General features: G+C 38.0%; 1 protein-coding gene across 23 annotated transcripts in view; it reads left to right on the forward strand.

Annotated features, from left to right (window-relative positions):
* The window catches only part of CXXC5 (CXXC finger protein 5), a 238,351-nt gene that overhangs the window by 56,843 nt on the left and 160,467 nt on the right, over positions 1-21,041 (forward strand). For 10 of the 23 annotated variants that reach the window (XR_015794242.1, XM_088131509.1, XM_088131504.1 and 7 more), the window contains 2 exons: positions 327-448; positions 12,205-13,167. Coding sequence is in view for 20 of the 23 variants with exons in the window: in XM_088131509.1 (XP_087987635.1) it covers positions 12,388-13,167 (780 nt within the window). In the remaining 3 variants the exon portion in view is untranslated. Of the gene's footprint in view, positions 1-326; positions 449-11,462; positions 11,541-12,204; positions 13,168-19,818; positions 19,897-21,041 lie in introns of all 23 variants that reach the window. The other 13 variants (XM_088131513.1, XM_088131510.1, XM_088131514.1 and 10 more) reach the window with 3 other exon arrangements.

Raw genomic sequence — 21,041 nt, forward strand, 5'->3', positions numbered from 1 at the left:
TGGCAGGTGCCTTAACATGGCATAAACAGGCAACCCTTTCTGTGTTTGGATTATAATACTGATAGGACAGCATCTTACACACAATTTGCAATATTATTATAACTGGCAAGGGAGCGATTATCAAACATTATTACCATAATATTTGACAAACTGTTATTAAAAGGATAGCTATAAATGTTGGGCCCAAAATTTACAATCTTAAAGAGGGAGAACCTTGTAAATGATAAACATTGGGAACTGAATTCCTTATGTACTATAGATAAGAAGCAGATGTTTCCATAAAATGATTGATGTATAATAATTTTCTTCTGTGTTTCATTATCCAGGGAAGAATCTCAAGATTTGTTGATGGATTTCATATGGAATATCATTTAATGTGCTGAGATAAATAGAAGAACAGGCCACGCACCTTTCTGCTGCTTTTTAAAATTCAGGTTCAAATACTAAGGTAGATCATTGCTCCAATCAGTTACACAATTAAATCACTTTAAATAAATCAGAGAACTGATTTTTGATATGTGTTTGGTTGCCTCTAGTGAACTAATTATGACTTTTTTTTTTACAGCTAGCTATTCTAAAATTAAACCATTTGATTTAGATGTATTCTGTACATCTAGTAGAAGAATTGGAGGTTGAAGAATACTGAAACCATCAACAGCCTGAAAAAATTCATTTCCTTATTTAATCTTGAGAGAAACCACTGACATATAAGTAAATAGCAGAAAGAAATATGCTGTCCTGGTATATAGTAATAGTGCTGAGTCCCAAAGGATAAGAAACTTACCTGTGAATGTGTAAGGCAGCACAGGTATGTGATTGCAGTATTCTGGGATGTTTTGTAGAGATAAATACCAGCTCCTTCAAGCTTTTTAGCCCTAAATTATAGTAATTGCTTTCTGTCCCCATCCTGATCTTTTGGTTAGAGAAAATATGATGACACTGGTTGTTATTGGATTAGAAAGGAGAAATCTGGATATAGAGTTGATTCCATGAAATCCAAGATTTCTCAGTTACATTCTAGTTTCATAGTTCTGAGTATCTCATTTCTCAGCAGCGGTCATGCAGTAGAGCAGTAAAATACATACTGATGAGTAGCTGAAAAACAAAAGTATTGAAACTATGGATATGACAGTTCAGTCATCTTTATTGGTTTAGGGTCATGCTACCTTTGAAAGTTTTCCACCCATAGGTTCTGTATATTACCATTGGAGCTGGACAAGGTGAATACAGGCATGTGGGTTTAAAAAGGAATTGTTTCTTGTAACTCTCTAGGTGTGCATTCTGAAGATTACTTCATGCTGATGAATTATGCTTTAGCTTCCTTTAATCATATTGCCATACTAAGACTAGGCAATGGGATGGGGGGCTTTACAAAGATGAGATCTTACAGCCTAGAGATTTATGTTGGAGCAAACCCACTGACCTTGATGGGGCTTACTTTTCAACTGCTGTTTCATAACCGAGGTATCAGATTAGTTCTCTCTAATGGTATGCCAGCTTTGTGTTTGAAGTAGGGTCTCTTGAATTCAAGAGGCTTATCTTGTGGCAGTACCTATCTAATCTTGGTTGATCTCAAAACCTAAACAGTATAGGCCTTAGATGACAGTTTGTTGAGGGAATTCTGGGGCTGTTGACTAGACTGGGAAGTTGAAAAACTTCCTGGAAGAAAGTAATAATAAAACTGATTTTTGCTCTAAAAAAACTACATGGATGCAATCACCGAGAGTCAAGGGCCTCTTTGCTTTTTACTTACTGAATTCAGCAAGAATTATTCTTGGAGTCAGAATTACGGAGGCTTTAAGGTGCAAACATATTAAGGAAAAATAAAAAAATCCAGGAAAAAAAATATTCCCAGTTACTGTTTTCTCTGCAGTGGAGCAACTGGGCAACTCTCAGAACTAGGGAACTCTCAGAAGAAGAATCTGTTACTGAATATTTTCCCTTTTTGAATGAGTGAACCGTTTTTTAAAAACAAGGTTTTACTTAAAATGCTGAATGAAAAATGTTATGTAAGACAGTCTGAGCATTCTAGTACAATATTGAAGTTCAGTGTTATAGTCACATTGTAATATTTAGCAATTTTTAATGTATGAGTTTGTACTATTAAAGTTGTGTTTTCTAGTCAAAACTTCTTCCAGATGGCAAAAATTAAAACACATATGCCGAGGTTGCATACTTACAGGTCTCTTTCTATGTATTACATAAATGCATGATTTATGTTTGCAACTCTTTGCAAGACTCTCTAAATATTGCATAAATGTATGATTTTGTATATGAATTAAAGCATCTGTAGCTAGAGACTGAAGTCCTTCTCACAGTTACCTAGAAGTAACTCGAGTAAACAGAATGAATCTTAATTCTGACTAAAGCCATCTTGGGAAGATATAATGCATGCTAAGCATAAATAAAATTGCTAAGAAAAATTCTTAACAAACTTTGTGCCTCATTTTGAGGCCTTTTTCGGGAGGAAAGGTAAATAACTTAAGTATGCCAAGTAGTACAGTTTCATATGGTGTGAATGAATGATTAAACATCTTTATTGTGGTCAAAAACCAGTGCATAATAAAACTCAATAATGTGGAATATCTTACATATGTATGGAAAGGTACAAATCATAAAATTAACTGGACATATCAGTCAATTGACTGCACATTTTATACATAATGTAAAAGAATTTAGCTACACTTAACGTGATCGGGTCATTATACAGTGGTACCTCGGTTCACGAACGCTTCTGTTCACGAACAATTTGGTTCACGAACAGCTCCGTTTGCAAAATTTTGCCTCCGTTCGCGAACGCCGGATCAGGTTACGAACAGAATGGCCATTTTCCCTCCCGTAACACGTGGTCGCGGCTTCCTGTAGGGAGGGGGACTCTCCCTCCAAGCAATATCCGCCTCCCCACCCGCCTTCCCGTCCTCCACGCCAGAAGTCGCGTCGAGCAAGGTTAGCTTTCTCTCTCTTCGTGCTGTACTTTGTGTCATATTTTTGCAGTTTAAAAAAAAAAAAAAGTTCAGAACGGATTAACCGTAATTACATTGAACCTTATGGGGAAGTTTGATTCGGGACACGATCAAAAATCGGTTGGCGACCAAATTTGTAGGGGTCAGAACGGATTAACCGTATTTACATTGAACCTTATGGGAAAATTTGATTCGGTTCACGACCAATTTGGTTCGCAATCAGAGTCACGGAACGAATTAAGTTCATGAACTGAGGTACCACTGTATCTGCAAATAAAAATTATAAATAAAATTGGTCAGAATGACCAGGGCTATATGCTATGTTATAAATGAGGCATATGAAATCAAATATTGCACCTGTGTAATTTTTCTCTTAATTCCATTGTTTTGTTTTGAAAAAAAGTCATTAATCATTGCACACAAAGTCCAGCTTCAACAGATTTGTCATCGCTTCATCAGATGTAACACTGGACCAAATCCTACAATTTTCGAAAAGCAAAATATATACAACATACAGAAGAAAAGTTTATCAATTGTGTATTGTTCTCCATTTCACCGTTAAAAAGCAAACCAAACATTTGGAGAGTGATTTCTATATGAAAGAAGTAGGAACTTACTGCTGAATTAACATAAGATTTTGCCAATCCCCCTGCCCCATCCCAGTATAGCAGGTGATTTTTGTAATGCTTGCAGACTCAAATTCTAATAGCAGGATTTGGAATTCAGAGCTGCAGGATTTTTTTAGTGCTGACATAAGTTTTGTTAGAAGAGGTACAGTGGATATTTTTTTTTTGTTTGGACTCCATCCCATTTAATGGACTAATATAGATTGCATGGTTTTATTGCCTAAATGCTACCACTTATAACAGTTATGTAATTATGCAAATTATATAAATTGGCAGAAATAATATACATTTGGATTTAACAAACATTCTTCCTCCTCAAATGGCTGAAAGCTCAAGACTTTACTCCACTCAAAGCTCGTCCACAAGTAAATTATGCTTGACCCTCTGAAGGTCAAGTCTCTCTACCAGCTTGAATGAAACTGAAGCCTAAAGCAACCAAATGGACAATCAAAATCTCAGAAGCTGTTCTGAACAGTTTTCTGGATAAGGGCTTGTTTCTGCCACTGCTCAGTCAATATTGTCATTTATTTCTGTGACACAGTCTATGGAGTCAGTTGTTCCAGGCTAACTCTTCCTTCCCCAGTGTTGAGTTTGCTGGTCCTTCCAATACTTGGAGACATTGTGGAACCATCCATACCCATTGATGATGGTCAAAAAAGATTTTTTAGGTCTTGTATCCTCCAGCTGCTTGGAATGTACATACTTGATCAGATATATGGTCAGATACCAATTCTTTTTGCGGGGAGAACTGAGTCTGAAATTGGTAAAGTTTTCCGTGCTAAAGCTTATCATTTATCCAAATAGCAAATTAATGCCATTTGTGATGAGGCACATTAAATAGCTAAATCATTATGGACATGGTTGCTTTTCAAATGCATCTCTGCCTATGATCATTTGGTGCAAGAATTAGGTTTGTAGCCACATTGAGGATCTACCTTTCAGGGGAACTGATTTATTTAGCAATAAAACAGGGGTCACTTTAGATACCATCAGATGTGTGAATGGTATGGCATGATGCCTGGAAACCCCATCTCATCTGGCTCTTCATTTATTTATTCTAGGTTCCAGGGATATAACTTCTCATTTCAAATGGAATCCCTGCTATAGCTGTTTATTCAGTACCATTCTCCATAACCTGTCCTTTTCCTACTCTGGCTTTTGATGAGATTTAGCCAAGTGGCCTCTAATACAGCAGGATTTATTCACTGAGCAGACTTACAAACAAGAATCTGCTTGTTGCAGAGCTTGTCTGCTGAAGAAGGTTTTGGTCAAGGCAAAGTATTTTTGGAATTCGGTGACCTTAACAAATCCAATAAATAAAAAAGACCTGAGAATTAAGTTGGTCATGTCTTACAGAAGAGGAAACAGATCCGTGTTGCTACTCTGCATATGTCACTGAGTGGAGTATTGGTGAAGAAACCTATCAGGATGGCTGCATATCTAATGGAGAAGGCCATAGCACCCACCATGGAAGCAGCAGATTTGGCTTCTTAGCAGTGGGCTGTATAGGCTTTGATCTGCCAGTATTGTCAGTGCTTTTCCTAATGAGCTGTTGTGCTTTCTTACTAGTGAGCCCTTCATAACCTATCTTCAGTCAAGGTCTACTCTACTAGAGCTTTTTCTGTATCCACAGCCATTGCCTAAAATATGTCCATACATGACATCTGTAAAAGTCCTATCTGGTTATGGCCCTTGGTCTTCATTCTTAACCTGGATGTAAGAATTAAAGTTGGTGCTTTCTTTGGGAATCCCATTATTTTATCATAGACCACTTAGACTACATAGTCACTTCCAAGAGAGAGGTAAACCTATTCTCATATGTTAATACATGAAAAATACCAATGGTTAATTTACCTGTAATTACGGTTCTTTGAGTAGTCATTCTTACATCCCAGAACTCTCCCTCCTTCTCCATCTAGAGTGGCTTTTAAAAAAAAAATTCAGTCCTTGTGGGTGGTTGTGACAGTATTGGAACGGAGGGTTTAAGTACCCTTTCAGCAGTGGACATGTGCAAAGAAACGATGGCTTTGCAAAAGTATTTAGCTTGAGAACATTCCAGAATGTTGGGTTGAGCATCTAGTTGACCTCTAGAAGCAATGTTCTGTTTTTGTCCTTTTAGCTAAAGTTGTATATAGGTATGCTGGAATCAAATTTAATGGTTCATTTTGCAGGTGTGACCTGTTTGGCTAATGATATATGATTGTTAGCTGCCAGGATATAGAAATTTTTCAGGAATAATCTTATGTTGATGGAAATGACTGGATTCTAGGTTGGGGTTTTTTTGTTAGAGGAGGTGGGGAACGGTGACTAATTTTTGTTGAAGCCTCATCTTTACTACCTGTACCATTATTGTAGATTTTCTCTTCCTTGTGGATTGTCCAACACGTTATCTAAGCCACACCTATGGGAAACCCCACTTTGTTTTTTTCCTGAAGAAAAAATGTTTTTTAATACACACATTTTATAATTGCTAATTGGTTTTAAATTCAGAAAATAGTTCTTGATAGATAAGGAACTGCTTGTGCATCGCCAAAGCAGTACATGCTGTGCACTCTTTCTCTCTTTTGGGGCAGGATGTATGATGGATTTTATCTTTATTTGCAGTTTTACTTTCTGACTTCTGGCTCATAGGGCATGGCTGACCTACTTTCATTTTTTGAATGGTTCTGTGAGCTCTAAAAGAAAAAATCACAAAGTTACTTGCATAGTAATTTGCAAAATATGTAAAGGGAATATGCATGCTTCTTAAGGAAATGTAGTTGTCTGTTGGGAAGTAATAAGGGAAATCTTTTAGGCATCAGGTTTATAGTACAAAATAAGGTAAATTAGAGGATCTATCTTGGTAGAATCTTTCATACATGTGTAGTGAAACATAAGCATAAAGTATCTTCTCGCCATCCTTTTTGAGTCCATGCATTTTGGTTGTGTTGCTGAAGAGTATTGTTCGAGATTTTCTGCTATCTGTTGGAGGTACTCAGAAACAATGAGTTTTGGAAATCCAGTAAAGGTCTAGTGGCAATTTGGCAAGATCATTTGTATCTCCTAATAATACCTGTTTAACTCCGACTCCTTTCCCTTCCCTTACAGCATTAGTCCTCCCACATAAGAGGTTGAAAAAGCAGTGGGCAAAAGGCATGCATTTATGTCCCCCACTCTAGGAGTGCGTGCGTGCGTGAGTGCGTGAGTGGAGATGGGAGAGAGGGAGGATATATTGCCTGCCTGCCTGCCTGCCTGCCTGCCTGCCTGCCTGCCTGCCTGCCTGCCTGCCTGCCTGCCTGCCTGCCTGCCTGCCTTACAAGCTGACATCTGAAAAGTGTTGAATGAAGTTAGAAGCTTTGTGTGCTTACTGCATAAAGGCCAGTAGAGGAACTGGATATGTGACATTATTAGAAGTGGGGCTTTTTCATGCAAACTCTCTCTCAATGTGTTTTTAATCTCCTTGCATATAGGTTGAATGCATGTAGATGTTTGTTATAGTTCTAGTAAATTTGAATCCGTATGAGTGATAGGGAAGATACAATCTTGGAAGTAATTGAGGGGAAGTCTACTGTGACAGAGTGTTGACCTTGAGAAAGGAAGACTAGAAACAAATTCTGGCTTTGTTCTTGTTTATTTGATGGCTTTAGAGCTTTGTCTCTGTCCTGAAACTTAACTTAGAAGATTCTTGTCTGGACAGAAGATATTGAGGATGTATTCAATCCATTTGATCCTGTAGTGTTAAATGGAAAGTAAAATATGCACCCCTGCCAGAGGAAGTCATATTTAGTTCTTTTTATAGTTCAGGAATGTAGGCATGTAGGGATGAATTGGTACAGTTGTAACAATTACTTTAAACTTACTAGTTACTTCATATATCTTAAGAGCTGTATCTTCTTTTTCTTGATGTACGTTGGTATGTTTTGAAGGAATCTAATACTTGAGGAAACTATAATTTCTTTAATAATCCATACTAATATTTTGTTCTTTACTGTGATCACAAGGGTTTTGTGCCTGATTGGAAACCTCTGGAGCTTACAAAATTCTTTGGTGGGAGCATTCTGCCATTCTAGTAGATAGAGTTCTTGCCAAATGCTTCAGTTTATAAAATGATATAACTGGTCCAGAGAAACAGCAAGGTCACCAGAGACCAAGTGGAATAGGAAAGCTGTCTCTGTTCTTGATTTCAGTGTAGTATGTTAAATGTAACACCTTCCTATTAGAGGGCCCTGATGGATTCATTCTTGAGACTGTAGTATGAAGAACAACCATGATATCTTTGTTAGTCACATTTGTACAATTTGGACTGTGAGACGGAAAGTGAAATGGCTTTGGACCATGCATTGTGAGATTTATGAGTGTTGGTTCATGGATGCTCCATAATTTCCTCTCACTAATGAAGTGCCAATGAAGATTAAATGAAATCTCTGTGGAAAGGGAGATAGCGCTACTGTTATCCTGGCCTTCCAGTTTTCATGCCTGACAAGCTGGACCAGCCAAGCCATAATTTTATGTTTGCCACTTACTATATCTGTCTTCCAAGATTTTTGCATGTGCTAGAAAATTGGTAGTGGGAACATCGTTTATATCACATTGCAGTACAACTTGGCAGGAGGAGAAAGTATTTTGTGTTGCTTCTCTAAAGTTCAACAACATATCACAAGAAACAGTTCTGTTGGCCAGGAGAAATAGAGAGCAAGTTGATCATATTATTCTGAAATTTGGAGCTTGCAGAAGAAGCTTGCAAAAACACTCCTCTTTTGAGAAAGGTAGCAGGAAAACAGTAGATCTCCTGCCTGCCATGCACACAGTTTGCAGATGGGGAGAAGAAAGAAGAGGATAAATACTTTCATTTAAATAAAATTTGAATGAAAGAAACAGCCTTCTTTATGAATGAACTGTTCTGATTGTATACATTTCGTTGTATTTTGCCATTTTTTCAGGATCAGAATTTTCCCATTTTAGACAACTTTGGCAGTTTCAAAGCTATATGATGTTTTATTGTTTCAGTGCTTATTTCTCAATATAGTTTCCAGTGTTCCAATAATTTTTTTCTCCGCATACCAAATCTTTTAATTTGCTTGAATGTATTGTTCAGAAGTTATAAATAGGCTAGATTTAATTTTTTCCATTATTTTTCAAATAATGTAGTCCAACTACCAGTGCATTCAGTATTATGGATATGGAGATGATATACTAATTTGAATGAGAAAATTTACTGGAAAAACCACATCTCTGGGTTTCACCTTTGGATCTGTGGCTATTCCTTTTCACAAGTAGCATTACTCCCTCACACCTAAAGGGAAGTGTCACAGTGAAAGAAAGTGAAAAGTTAAGCACTGTGCTACTATGGTTGACTATGAGAGTCTGACATTGTGCCTTGGCTGTGAGATCCCCTGTTACAGAACACCTCTGCTTGACTTTCAATCCCATTCAAAAATTCAGCAGATCTTTTACTGTCTACAACTGCTTTAGGGCCTTCTGAAGAGAAATGGAAGAAAACATAGGCCTGGTGCTTATCCATGAGTCAAATGACTATTTGAATTTTACATTTGAAGTTGCATTATCTCAGTTACCATTTCAGTTTGGAATATCAATTCATCAAGTGACTGGAAAGATAAATAAGTTTCAAGAGAGTTTTTGCATAGTTTCTATTTCTAACTCTGTAGTATGCATTATTTGCATATATACAGTGGGGCAAAAAAGTATTTAGTCAGCCACCAATTGTGCAAGTTCTCCCACTTAAAAAGATGAGAGAGGCCTGTAATTTTCATCATAGGTATACCTCAACTATGAGAGACAAAATGGGGGGGAAAATCCAGAAAATCACATTGTCTGATTTTTAAAGAATTTATTTGCAAATCATGGTGGAACATAAGTATTTGGTCAATATCAAAAGTTCATCTCAATACTTTGTTATATATCCTTTGTTGGCAATGACAGAGGTCAAACGTTTTCTGTAAGTCTTCACAAGATTTTCACACACTGTTGCTGGTATTTTGGCCCATTCCTCCATGCAGATCTCCTCTAGAGCAGTGATGTTTTGGGGCTGTCGCTGGGCAACACAGACTTTCAACTCCCTCCAAAGGTTTTCCATGGGGTTGAGATCTGGAGACTGGCTAGGCCACTCCAGGACCTTGAAATGCTTCTTACGAAGCCACTCCTTCGTTGCCCGGGCGGTGTGTTTGGGATCATTGTCATGCTGAAAGACCCAGCCACGTTTCATCTTCAATGCCCTTGCTGATGGAAGGAGGTGTTCACTCAAAATCTCACGATACATGGCCCCATTCATTCTTTCCTTTACACAGATCAGTCATCCTGGTCCCTTTGCAGAAAAACAGCCCCAAAGCATGATGTTTCCACCCCCATGCTTCACAGTAGGTATGGTGTTCTTTGGATGCAACTCAGCATTCTCTCTCCTCCAAACACGACGAGTTGAGTTTAGACCAAAACGTTCTACTTTGGTTTCATCTGACCATATGACATTCTCCCAGTCCTCTTCTGGATCATCCAAATGCTCTCTAGCAAACTTCAGATGGGCCCGGACATGTACTGGCTTAAGCAGGGGGACACGTCTGGCACTGCAGGATTTGAGTCCCTGGCGGCGTAGTGTGTTACTGATGGTAGCCTTTGTTACTTTGGTCCCAGCTCTCTGCAGGTCATTCACTAGGTCCCCCCATGTGGTTCTGGGATTTTTGCTCACCGTTCTTGTGATCATTTTGACCCCACAGGGTGAGATCTTGCATGGAGCCCCAGATCGAGGGAGATTATCAGTGGTCTTGTATGTCTTCCATTTTCTAATTATTGCTCCCACAGTTGATTTCTTCACACCAAGCTGCTTGCCTATTGCAGATTCAGTCTTCCCAGCCTGGTGCAGGTCTACAATTTTGTTTCTGGTGTCCTTCAACAGCTCTTTGGTCTTGGCCATAGTGGAGTTTGGAGTGTGACAGGTTGTGGACAGGGGTCTTTTATACTGATAACAAGGTCAAACAGGTGCCATTACTACAGATAACGAGTGGAGGACAGAGGAGCCACTTAAAGAAGTAGTTACAGGTCTGTGAGAGCCAGACATCTTGCTTGTTTGTAGGTGACCAAATACTTATTTTCCACCATGATTTGCAAATAAATTCTTTAAAAATCAGACAATGTGATTTTCTGGATTTTTTTTTTCCCATTTTGTCTCTCATAGTTGAGGTATACCTATGATGAAAATTACAGGCCTCTCTCATCTTTTTAAGTGGGAGAACTTGCACAATTGGTGGCTGACTAAATACTTTTTTGCCCCACTGTAGAAATAAAACCCACTATCTCAGAATGAGATCTTGCATTGAAGTGGCAGTTTTCACTAGGTTAGTTGGCATTTTTACTGCATTTGTTGGCATTTGTTCATTTTTTTTCTCCATTATAGCCTCTGAAAGGATCTCTGTTGTCCTGCATACTCTTTGCAAACTCACTTTTACCTTTCATATGAATGAATGTCTTAATTGCAAGTCTGGTTCCCCATTCAAAGACATAAACTGGACATTATGAAAATCTGAAACATTTTTGCATGTTTTTTTTTTTCCTTTATAGATCCAGTGCTACAGCCTGAAAGCCTGCTGCCTATTTGGGTTTTCACAGTATGTTGCTTTTGTTTGAGAGTGAAAACTCAGTTATTTGTACAGACATTTGTATTCAGAACTAGAGAATGTTTACATTATTAGGATCTTTTGCAAAGATAGGTCTTTCATTCATGCTGATATATTCTTTCAATACCTTAAGATTACATTTTTGCTGACTATAAATTTTCATTCCAGCATTTTTTCTTGAATAAATATCTCCTCTCTAGTACCATAGAACAATGTATTTAATGCAGTAAAAGTACTTGTCCAACTAACTCAGTCTTGTCTACTCGTAGCAACTCTCAGGCAGGAGTTTTCCCCAGACCTATGTAGAAATGCTGGAATTGGACTTGCACAGATTCTTTTCTTCTCAGGTATAAAAATTATTTGTCATTTTAAAAATACATGGGCAATTATAAATAGTAAATTAACAATTGCACTTTAATTCAGCACTTCTTCCCCAATTTAGAATTCTTTAAAAATAGATGCTTGGAAGCAAGATAGTTCCCTTCCAGAACTGGCTTCCTAAATTAATGTGAAATGGCCAATTCATAAACTATACCCGCTCTATCATGTCAAGGACAACACCTATAGGAGAAATGATCTTTTGAGTACCCATAAAGGAAAGGAAGAGAGATGTCCAAGAAGTTTGCAAATAAAGAATTGAATTAGTATCTTGTTTCTCAGGTACTGTATTGTTGCAGTCTGCTACCTATATTTACAAGCAGCACAGATTTTATTTATTCATTTATTTATTTGATTTCTGTGGCCACCCATCTCAACAAGTGATTCTGGGCGGCGAACAATCAGATCACAGGGTAAGTCATCCAATCAGAGTCTGTAAGATCTAGATCACACAAAACAAGTCAAATTGAAAAACACATGTTCTGAACGTGTATGTGGTATGGACCTGACTTTTTTACAAGGGACGTTTTAAGCAAGCACTAATACAGAAGCCATTTGTTTTAGCAGATACTAACTCTTTGCTAATTTCTCTCCTCTCTGTTCTCTGTTTTTTTGTTTTTTCTTTACTTTCAGAGCTACGTGTGATATATGAAACCTGCAGGAGATGTTGTAATGACTGTGAAATTGCACTGAGGACAGATCTTGCCCCTTCCATTTTTTTTGTGATTACTGCTCTTAGTATTGTGGTGATTGATTATTTTCTACAGTAAGTGGGCTTGTTGCTTTGTCTGGTTCCTTTGTTAAAAAAAAAAAAAGATGTCTGATCTTGACGCCCATCAAGATGCTGGTATCAAGCCAGGCTTGTTGGAAAAAAGCAACAATTCCGGTGATTCTCAGCCCTCAGTCAATTTGGAAAGGAGGAACAAAAGTGGGATAATAAGCGAACCTTTAAACAAAAGTCTTAAGAAGTCTCGACCACTTTCCCATTACTCTGCTTTTGGTAGCACCAGCTCATTAAGTGAACATTCAGAGAAATGTGCTCCTATGGCCAACAGCAATGAGGCAATCATGGAAAAAAGCAATTCTACCTCAAAGCACAAAACCATCTCTGACATGTTGAGCAAATCAGATATTTCTTCGGAAGGACAAAACATCTTGCAACAGTTTGCTCAGTCCACAGAGCTGCTCAAAAGAGTAGTCCAGGAGCACATCCCCCTGCCTAATGACCATGGGACGGGCATCTCAGACATGGAAGCTGTCTCAGCTGCTGAAACAATGAACAACCCATCTGATTTTCCTTACCTGGGGGCTTTTCCCATCAACCCTGGCCTTTTCATTATGACCCCTGCTGGTGTATTTTTGGCAGAAAGTGCACTCCATATGGCTGGCTTAGCAGAGTACCCAATGCAGAATGAATTGGCATCTGCCATCAATTCAGGGAAAAAGAAACGAAAACGATGTGGCATGTGCCCTCCTTGCAGAAGACGAATAAACTGTGAGCAGTGCAGCAGTTGTAGGAACCGTAAAACTGGACACCAGATTTGCAAATTCCGAAAATGTGAAGAACTTAAAAAGAAGCCTTCTGCTGCACTGGAGGTAATTGGCTTTGCTGACACAGCTTAATAGCTCCCCCTCAGCTGCCCTTTGTGGAACCAATTTATGAGGACTGGATGTGGAAGTGTCAGAAGTTTGCATCCATTAGCAGTTTTTAACTTTATATTTTATATAGCCCAGTCTTTTCACAGATATACATCCACGCAGGTATTAATAATAATTGGAAGAGAGGGTGTTTGGCATTAGATTTCTTCATGATATACAATGAGTTAGAACCTTATAACAATTTCTCTTAAGCAGCTGATGAGATAGTTGTGGACTCTTCCATCTCAGACTGCATATATGGGTTCATATTACTGAATATTTTTCCAAGGAAAGATAATAAGTGGAGGAAATTCCTGCACATCAAAAAAAAGTGGGGGGAGGGGCTATCCTGGCTTCCCAGGATACATTTTTTTTGTTGTTGTTTAATAATATAGTGCTTTTGAGTGTTCACAATATTTCATACATGTTATTTTGATTTCCATGTTTCAGCAATGGTTTAAGATAAGCCTATATTGGAAGAAGGGCCAACAATGGGAGGGCATAGCTTATCTAAGATAGCTTATTGTTTCACAGCAAGAGGGACATTTGCACTGAGAATTTGTAGCTCAGGCTGCTGCAAGTGTAAATTCATGCTTGCTTGAGCTAGAACTGGATATGTGAGGATGTGGGAACTTAGCATCATGGAAGATACTAAGTTCAAAGATTTACCACCTTGTACAGTTTGTGAGAAAGGTGTTAAAATGCATGCCTCTTCTTAACGAGTGACCAGCCATTAATCCATGTTAGTTTCAACCATGTGAAGCTTATACTAGCATAATGTGTGATTTCTCCAAAATCCAGACCTAGGTCACTAAAGAGGGTTCTTTCTTTTTTGGTTGTATTGAGCTGAAGTGCTCTTTACTTAGCTCAGTACTGCTTATTTTGACCAGTAAACATCTCTTCAAGGTCCCAGACAAGGTTGCCTTGCCCACCTGTACAAGATTCTTCTAAGTGGAAACACAAGAAACTAAGATTAGCGCCATATGTCTACATTCTGGAATACTCCATTATAGTTCTTAAGACTCAGGATACTTCCTAAGCTCTTTGGAAAATATCCCATTCCAAAGAAATTAGCTTGCTTGTCAAAAATGAATGTATCTGGAATTCCTTCCTTCCATTTTATTTCATGGAAATCTTGGGATGTTGTGAATTTTCTCCCAGATGTTGGTCTGTCTAGACTTTGCCTAATAGTTGAGAATCTTGAAAGCCCATGCTCAGAACCCTTATTAAACATTTCTTGTCAATAGAATGTGATTTAGTAAAGCTCACTGATGTTTTCACAAGCATAGAGCAGCTCCAAATCTTTGTAATTTGAAAGAATTGGTGCTAATTCCAGTAAACATGAGATCTCAAATGAAAGAATAAAGATTAGGCAATAAAGATTAGGATTATAACTAAGATATAAGCACAGCAAGATAAGGGCATAAATCCAGCATGTGAAAATCTAGTAATGTTTAGATTTCACTTTGCTAATCTGCAAGTGAAGAAAGATGTGAGAAATGAGAATTCATTTCTCAGGCTGCATTGATGATATAAAAGATACATTTATTTGGGTGGGGGGAGGGACCTTAATTAAACAATTTATCCCCTTCCAAACATTTTACTTGAAAATGTATATAAATTCTTCAGTTTTGGTAGGCAATAACATTGTGGCTTCTCCAAAATAGCTGCAAAAAGGTAAGCCAATGGCAAATCACCTCCATGCTTTTGCCAAGAAAACTGCATGGATATGATCAAGAATTCAGCAGGAGTTGAACTTGACTCAAAGGACACTTTTTAACACAACAAATTAGAATGTGGGCACCAAAATCATGATGGTGCTGTTTCTGCAAGAAGAAAAAGTCAGGTGCAGTTTGGAGCTTGGATAATGCTGATTCTGAATAGAGAACTATAGAGGAGAAAGCAAAAGACCTCAGGTGATTATTTCTCTAAACTTAATTGTGCCGTCAAGCCTACTTCTCCATAACAGAAGCAGGCATTGGTATTCTCATGTGACATGCAGTTTTGTTAGTTTGTTGCATATAAATGATGCAGGTTTGACTTACAATTTGGATGCATTGCTGATTCCTGAATTACAGAGTTACCAGATTGTAATCCAAAGCCTGTACATTAAAAGCCCAATTTCAAAGCCCCATCATTTTCAGGAGTGCCACGTGAGGAGAAGGGGAGTCAGCTGCTTTATCAACTTCCCCTGTAAGTTCTGGCTGCCATATCAGCTTGTCCTTGTATTGTGTAGTACTGTGGCAAAATGTCAGTTAAATCCAGACTGAATTAATTTAGGACTAAATGTATGTAAGTAAAGTTTAAGGAGAGAACAAATTTAAGTCTTACCTAGATGTGTTGGCTAGGACATTTGGTGTTACATGAGCACATGATCAAAGGTCATGGAGGTGGGGATGGTTGTGGACTTTAAGACTCTCCTTCTTGACTTCCTGTCTGCCAGTGTGCCAGGTTTGTGAATGTGTATGGTGCTTTGCATTCAGGACAGATGAGAAGTCTCCCTATTTGAGCTACAATTTTGGACTTGTTGAGAACTCCCAGGTTGATGGCCTTGTTAGATGCACACTGAGGCCATTTTATCTCCTGTAGTTAATGATGTCAACTAGGGTTGTCTGTATGCTGCCATCCCCAAAAGTAGCATTCTAGATTTGATTTATTTGAATGGATAGGAAGATGTTCCAAAAGAGAAGACTGTAACACTTAAAAGGGAGTGATGTAATATCATTATTTGTTGAGATTTAAGTACTCAGTGGCATTCTCCCCTCTAAAGGTAGGGATTCTACCTGAAGAGTTGTCTTCCTGAAGGCAAATAGATATTTATGGTTCTGGAGGGATTGCAGGGTTGGATTGGGGAGGTACCATTGGAATATTTGATACCCCTGTTGAAGCTCTGGTCAAACAGAGGAATGTGATTTGTTAATGTATGTTAATGTGAATGCACCCAAGTATCCTTTTCCTTTTTTCAGAGCCAAATCAGAATATCCCAGGGTTTAGGACAGTGAAGTTAGTGTGATAATTGAAAAGTCAGTAGAAGAAAACTCATGCTTAATTTAATTAAAAATGAGCAGAAACTCATTACTGAGTAGCAAGAGTGGCAAAAGGGCTATTTTTCACTTGCCTTGCATCAAATCTATTCATTTAAGCTGTTCTGGGAAGTAAAGGGTTTTGTTTACACGTGGATACTGAAATAATTTATCAAACCCACAGTAAATATATATGACATTTTAAAGAGAGGTTGCTCATATTCAGAATAACTTAGAGATATCCAGAGCACTATTTCATTCAGCTTTATTGTTCTACTTTTAGTTGTAAAGGTCTAGATAAAGTTTATGAAGTTTGACTGCATATTTTTATGTTTGAGTTCTTGGTTGGTACACCTGATAAATACATAATGGTCACTTGAATATTGGAAGTGGTTAATTTCTCTTTCTTTTTGAAAGAGACAATAATTGGGTTATTTTGGAAGAAAGCTGTGTTGGGCCTAGTTGTTGAGGACAAATGTAGCCTGACTGTTAGCAGCTACATTCTTGAGAGAGGTGATTGAACAGACAGATGCTAATCAATCCTGGGCATTTCAGAATGAATGATTTTCTAGATAGTTTTCATTCTGGCTTTAGGGCAGTGTTTAAGACCTCTTTAATAGCTTCAGGATGGAATTGGGAATTCAGGCTGCTGTTTTATAATACTTCTGGCCCTACCTGATGAACCTATTCTAAAAATTGGTGTTGGGGATTATTGCTCTGTTCTATAGCAGGTTTGTCATAAAGTTCTTTAACATACTGGGAGATTATTCAGGGTATGAACAAATATTGTGAAAATGCAATAACATCACACGGTATCTCCCCTTTTTGCCTAATCACAGGGAGGTAGTGGATATCCTGAATGGATAATGCCCAAAAGGGAGTGGCTTCTAGCTCATTATGCTATAGATAGGTGCCAGAATTTAAACCCTGATTTTACTCTAAACAGGGCTTGTATTTGATAGATAGCAGTCTCTGGAATTCTTTTGATGTGGCTTCATTAACTTCCTTACAATAAATGTACATATTAGAGTTTGGTGTCCTTGGAAATCTGTTCCTTCAGTTTCTTGCCTAGCTGACTGAGAGTCATTTGGCATTCAGTGTGTTAAAATGCACCCTAGATAAGATGGAGGTACCATGAGATGGAGGTGGGTTGTCTACCCAAGTGAATGATACTCAATCTGTTTTGGAGATTGAGGCACTCCCCTTGAAATTTCAGTTATGCAGTTTGGGACTGCTCTTGTCATTGTCACTGGAGGCTGTCTTGAGTGGCTAAATAGTGTCTTACCAGCTAATCAGTCCTAACTGTACAAGTATTGCCTGGAATCATTTATATATTATACCTTAATTACTCAGATTACTGCCATTGTTGTCATTAGAGTTATATTCGAAAATTCAGGTAATCCAGAATAGCACTGCTAGTTTACTAATTGGGGTTGGTCAACAGAATAATGAGATACCAGCTATATTGGGTTCCAGACCATTTGTATACCAAACTCAGAATGCTGATGCTGTTCTTTTAAACCTTGTCCCATCTGAGGCCATTGTCTGTAAGTATGCTGTATGTACCTACCTGGGCACTCCAATAATTCCTGGAAGCCTTCCTCCACAGGTTGGCTACAACAGTCATCTAGGAAATACCCCAGTGCCCTTCTTGCCCTAGGCTGTTTCTCTTCTAAGCATTTTAGAATTGGATAACACCCTAAACATATCTGCCTCTTTTCAACTAGCATAGTGACGTTTATTTATTTTTATTATTTTATTGTTTTCATTTCTTCAAACAGTATTATAGTTTATCCAGAGAAGTCTCATCATTAGTGAATTAAAACATAATTAATAAATAGAGTTTGAAAGACAGTCATGCAGACGAAGAATCAGAGTTGTTCTCTGGGTCCAGAAGGAGAAGGCTAGAATGAATAGATGAAATTGCAAAGAAGCACCAAGAACCTTTCAGCTGGTGAGGATTGTTTGGTAGTAAAACAGATTGTCTTGGAGATGCTAGTTTTGTTGGAGATACTTAAGCAGAGCCTGGGCAGCCTACTATACTGTATTTTACTGCATTTTATAGTAATTGCTGCATTGCAGTTCCTGCTTTGGTTAAAGAATGGAACGGCACTATTTCCAAAATAACTTCTGACATAATTGCGTGATTCTATATTTCCAGTAGCAAAGAACAAAGTGCATGTGTAGATCCAGGCGTAAGAAATAATGTAGACCTGCCTTCCCCAACCTGGTGCACTCTGGATGCATTGGAACCAGTGTTTCCTTAATCCCCAGTCAGCATAACTAATGAGAATTACCGGAATTGTAAGATAGGACTTCTGGAGTGCTCCAAAGGAAAGAAAGCTGCCATTAAACTCACAAGAGTAATATGATTTCTCTACAGGATTAATCAAGTATGATCATTCAGTTGAATAGAACAATTACATTTGAAAGAAACATAACATACAGAAATTGTACTTTGGGATAACAGTATGTGCATAGGATACTGGCCTAAAGAGTAGATACTAGCTTTAACATGTTACATTTTACTTCCGTAAACTAGGAGATGGAAGGGGATCTGCACAGCATTCATGGCTGAGGAGTATAATGTCAATGAAATATAGCATAATAATCTCTGTAGCTAGAGATTTTTGAGGCTCCTGAACATCTCCTAAAGCGAGGACAGCTGCTTCTCTCTCCTAATCCCATCAGAATCTTTCATGCCTTCTCAAGAGAAAACCTGGGGGTGTTGCTGAAGTGCCAGTGAATTTGTATATGCGTTCCTTTCCTTGTGTTTAATTTTTTTTTTTTTTACTTTTTGTAAGAACGGGGAAAGAATCACCAGGATAATGAAGAATGAAGGCTACAATAGGCAACATATGAGCTGGTTAATAGCTTTGTGTGAAAGTGTAATAATATGGCAAACAGATTCTGCCACAAAAAGTTGCAAATATGGCTTGAAAAGGTCCCTTTTTTGTGAGTTATGGTGTAAATAACAATTGGATGGAAAGGAGAGAGGCAGTAGGACAACTAGTTGCCTGTTCCCATAGCTACCAAAGCAGGCAAAAGAGAGAATCATAACATCAGAATCAAAACAAATCTCAAGGACCTGGCCCATGATACACCTTATCATGAAGATGGTTCTTCCTATGGAGTTATAACTCAATAGAAAAATTGCCCACATAGTCTTGAGTCTGACTGTGGTCTCCTGGGATAAAGACTGAAAAGAAGTACAGAATGTATTGAGAATACAGTATAGTAGACAACCAGAATGGTACGTGAATCAACAGCCTCATTCAGTTGTCATATTTGTGCATGTCTTATTTTATCCTGTTTCTTTGTGTTCTGTTTCACGGTGCAGGTATGTGTTCACACATAGAAATACACCCTGTTCATTAAGGCAATGGCCAGTTTCTGCTAGTTTTCCCACAATGCCTTTGTATCCATCACACAAAGGCAAACCTCGTACATTTTAAACTGCTTGGTTAAGTACTTAAATCAAATTTTTTGTGGTGATTTAAATCACAGATTTAAAATTGCTATTTTAAATCAGTCCATCCTGAGTAGTAAATCCAATAGGTCCTTCCTCTCTGTCTAATTAATACAGGACACAGAGTCAGTGGATTGTGCCCCCTGATTGTTCAGAGCTGCCTGTCTTCTGATTTGCAAGAACTGTCATCTCACAGTAAGGATTTCTCTGCTTCCCTCCCACCGCAGGACTGCTTATTCTGGCTCACAACTTGTTAGTGAGAAATGCTGAAAATGTATTTCTCTGCCTAAAACAAGCTGAACACTGCATATAGGTCCTGCTGAAATCTAGGACCTTTGGCTCTTTCCTAACTAATCTTATCGTAAACCAAGGACCTGCTTAGAACTGGAAATTGGTCCAAGTTTGTTCAGGCAGCATATTTCTGCAGTTCTTAGTTTCATGATGGAGAGATTGCAAAGAAGGAAATCCGAATGTGAACCAGTGGTATACAAAACATTTCAAATTTGAACTGTTTCACAACTGCTTTACATTTGAAACATATTGTTTTGATCTTTTGGTAAGCATTTTGAGCTTGAAACTCCTTTGCTTTGAGTTCTGTTTTAATACAAAATGCTGATTGAAGCATGAAACACTTCCAAAGTAATTAACTATTTCAGACTTCAAACAGGGTATTTCAAATTTGAGTAGTTTGAAAAAACATTTTGAATTTGAACTGGTTCACATATGAAGAGTTTTGTTCATAATATGACCATTAATGCCATTAAGTAATAAATGAAGTGGCTGACTTGCACCAGATGTTGAATTCTGCTGAAACTCCATGTAAATCTGCAGAATTTAATGTTTGGAGAATGAAGAGATGCAAGGATAACAGCAGGGTCCTGCATCTTTAGTGGTGTGTAAAAAAAGGAATTTCATCAAGTGCATATGCAGCTATTTAAAATTAACTGTTTGCTCTTTATTTACTAAAGAGTTCTGCCTGTTATTTAATGAGGTATCTGATTCTGTTCTATAACTGGCAAAGGGAACTCTCTTTTGAGGAAGCTAATGACTTAGAAATATGTGCAAAAGTATCTGTGGGTCTTCAGAAATTCTTTTAAGCTATAGTATCTGACATTTTTTAAATCTAGGGAGATGAGAGATTGCCCCCTATAGAAATGGTCCTTGCAGAAAGAAGGTGGAATAGTAAGTGGCTCTCTGTGGCTATGCTGAAGCGGAAAGCACATGTACATGCAGAAAACACTGGCGCATTACACGTAAATTATATAAAAGTACTGAAGCCAAAAGAAAAGATGGGCATCTTAAATTTAGCTTAGTTTTGGATCCACGTTGACAAGCACCCA

Source organism: Python bivittatus, unplaced genomic scaffold, assembly GCF_059951505.1.
Source record: "Python bivittatus isolate LINGU-HERP-01145 unplaced genomic scaffold, Pbiv_v1 ctg000960_np1212, whole genome shotgun sequence".
NCBI classification, from domain to species: Eukaryota; Metazoa; Chordata; class Lepidosauria; order Squamata; family Pythonidae; genus Python; species Python bivittatus.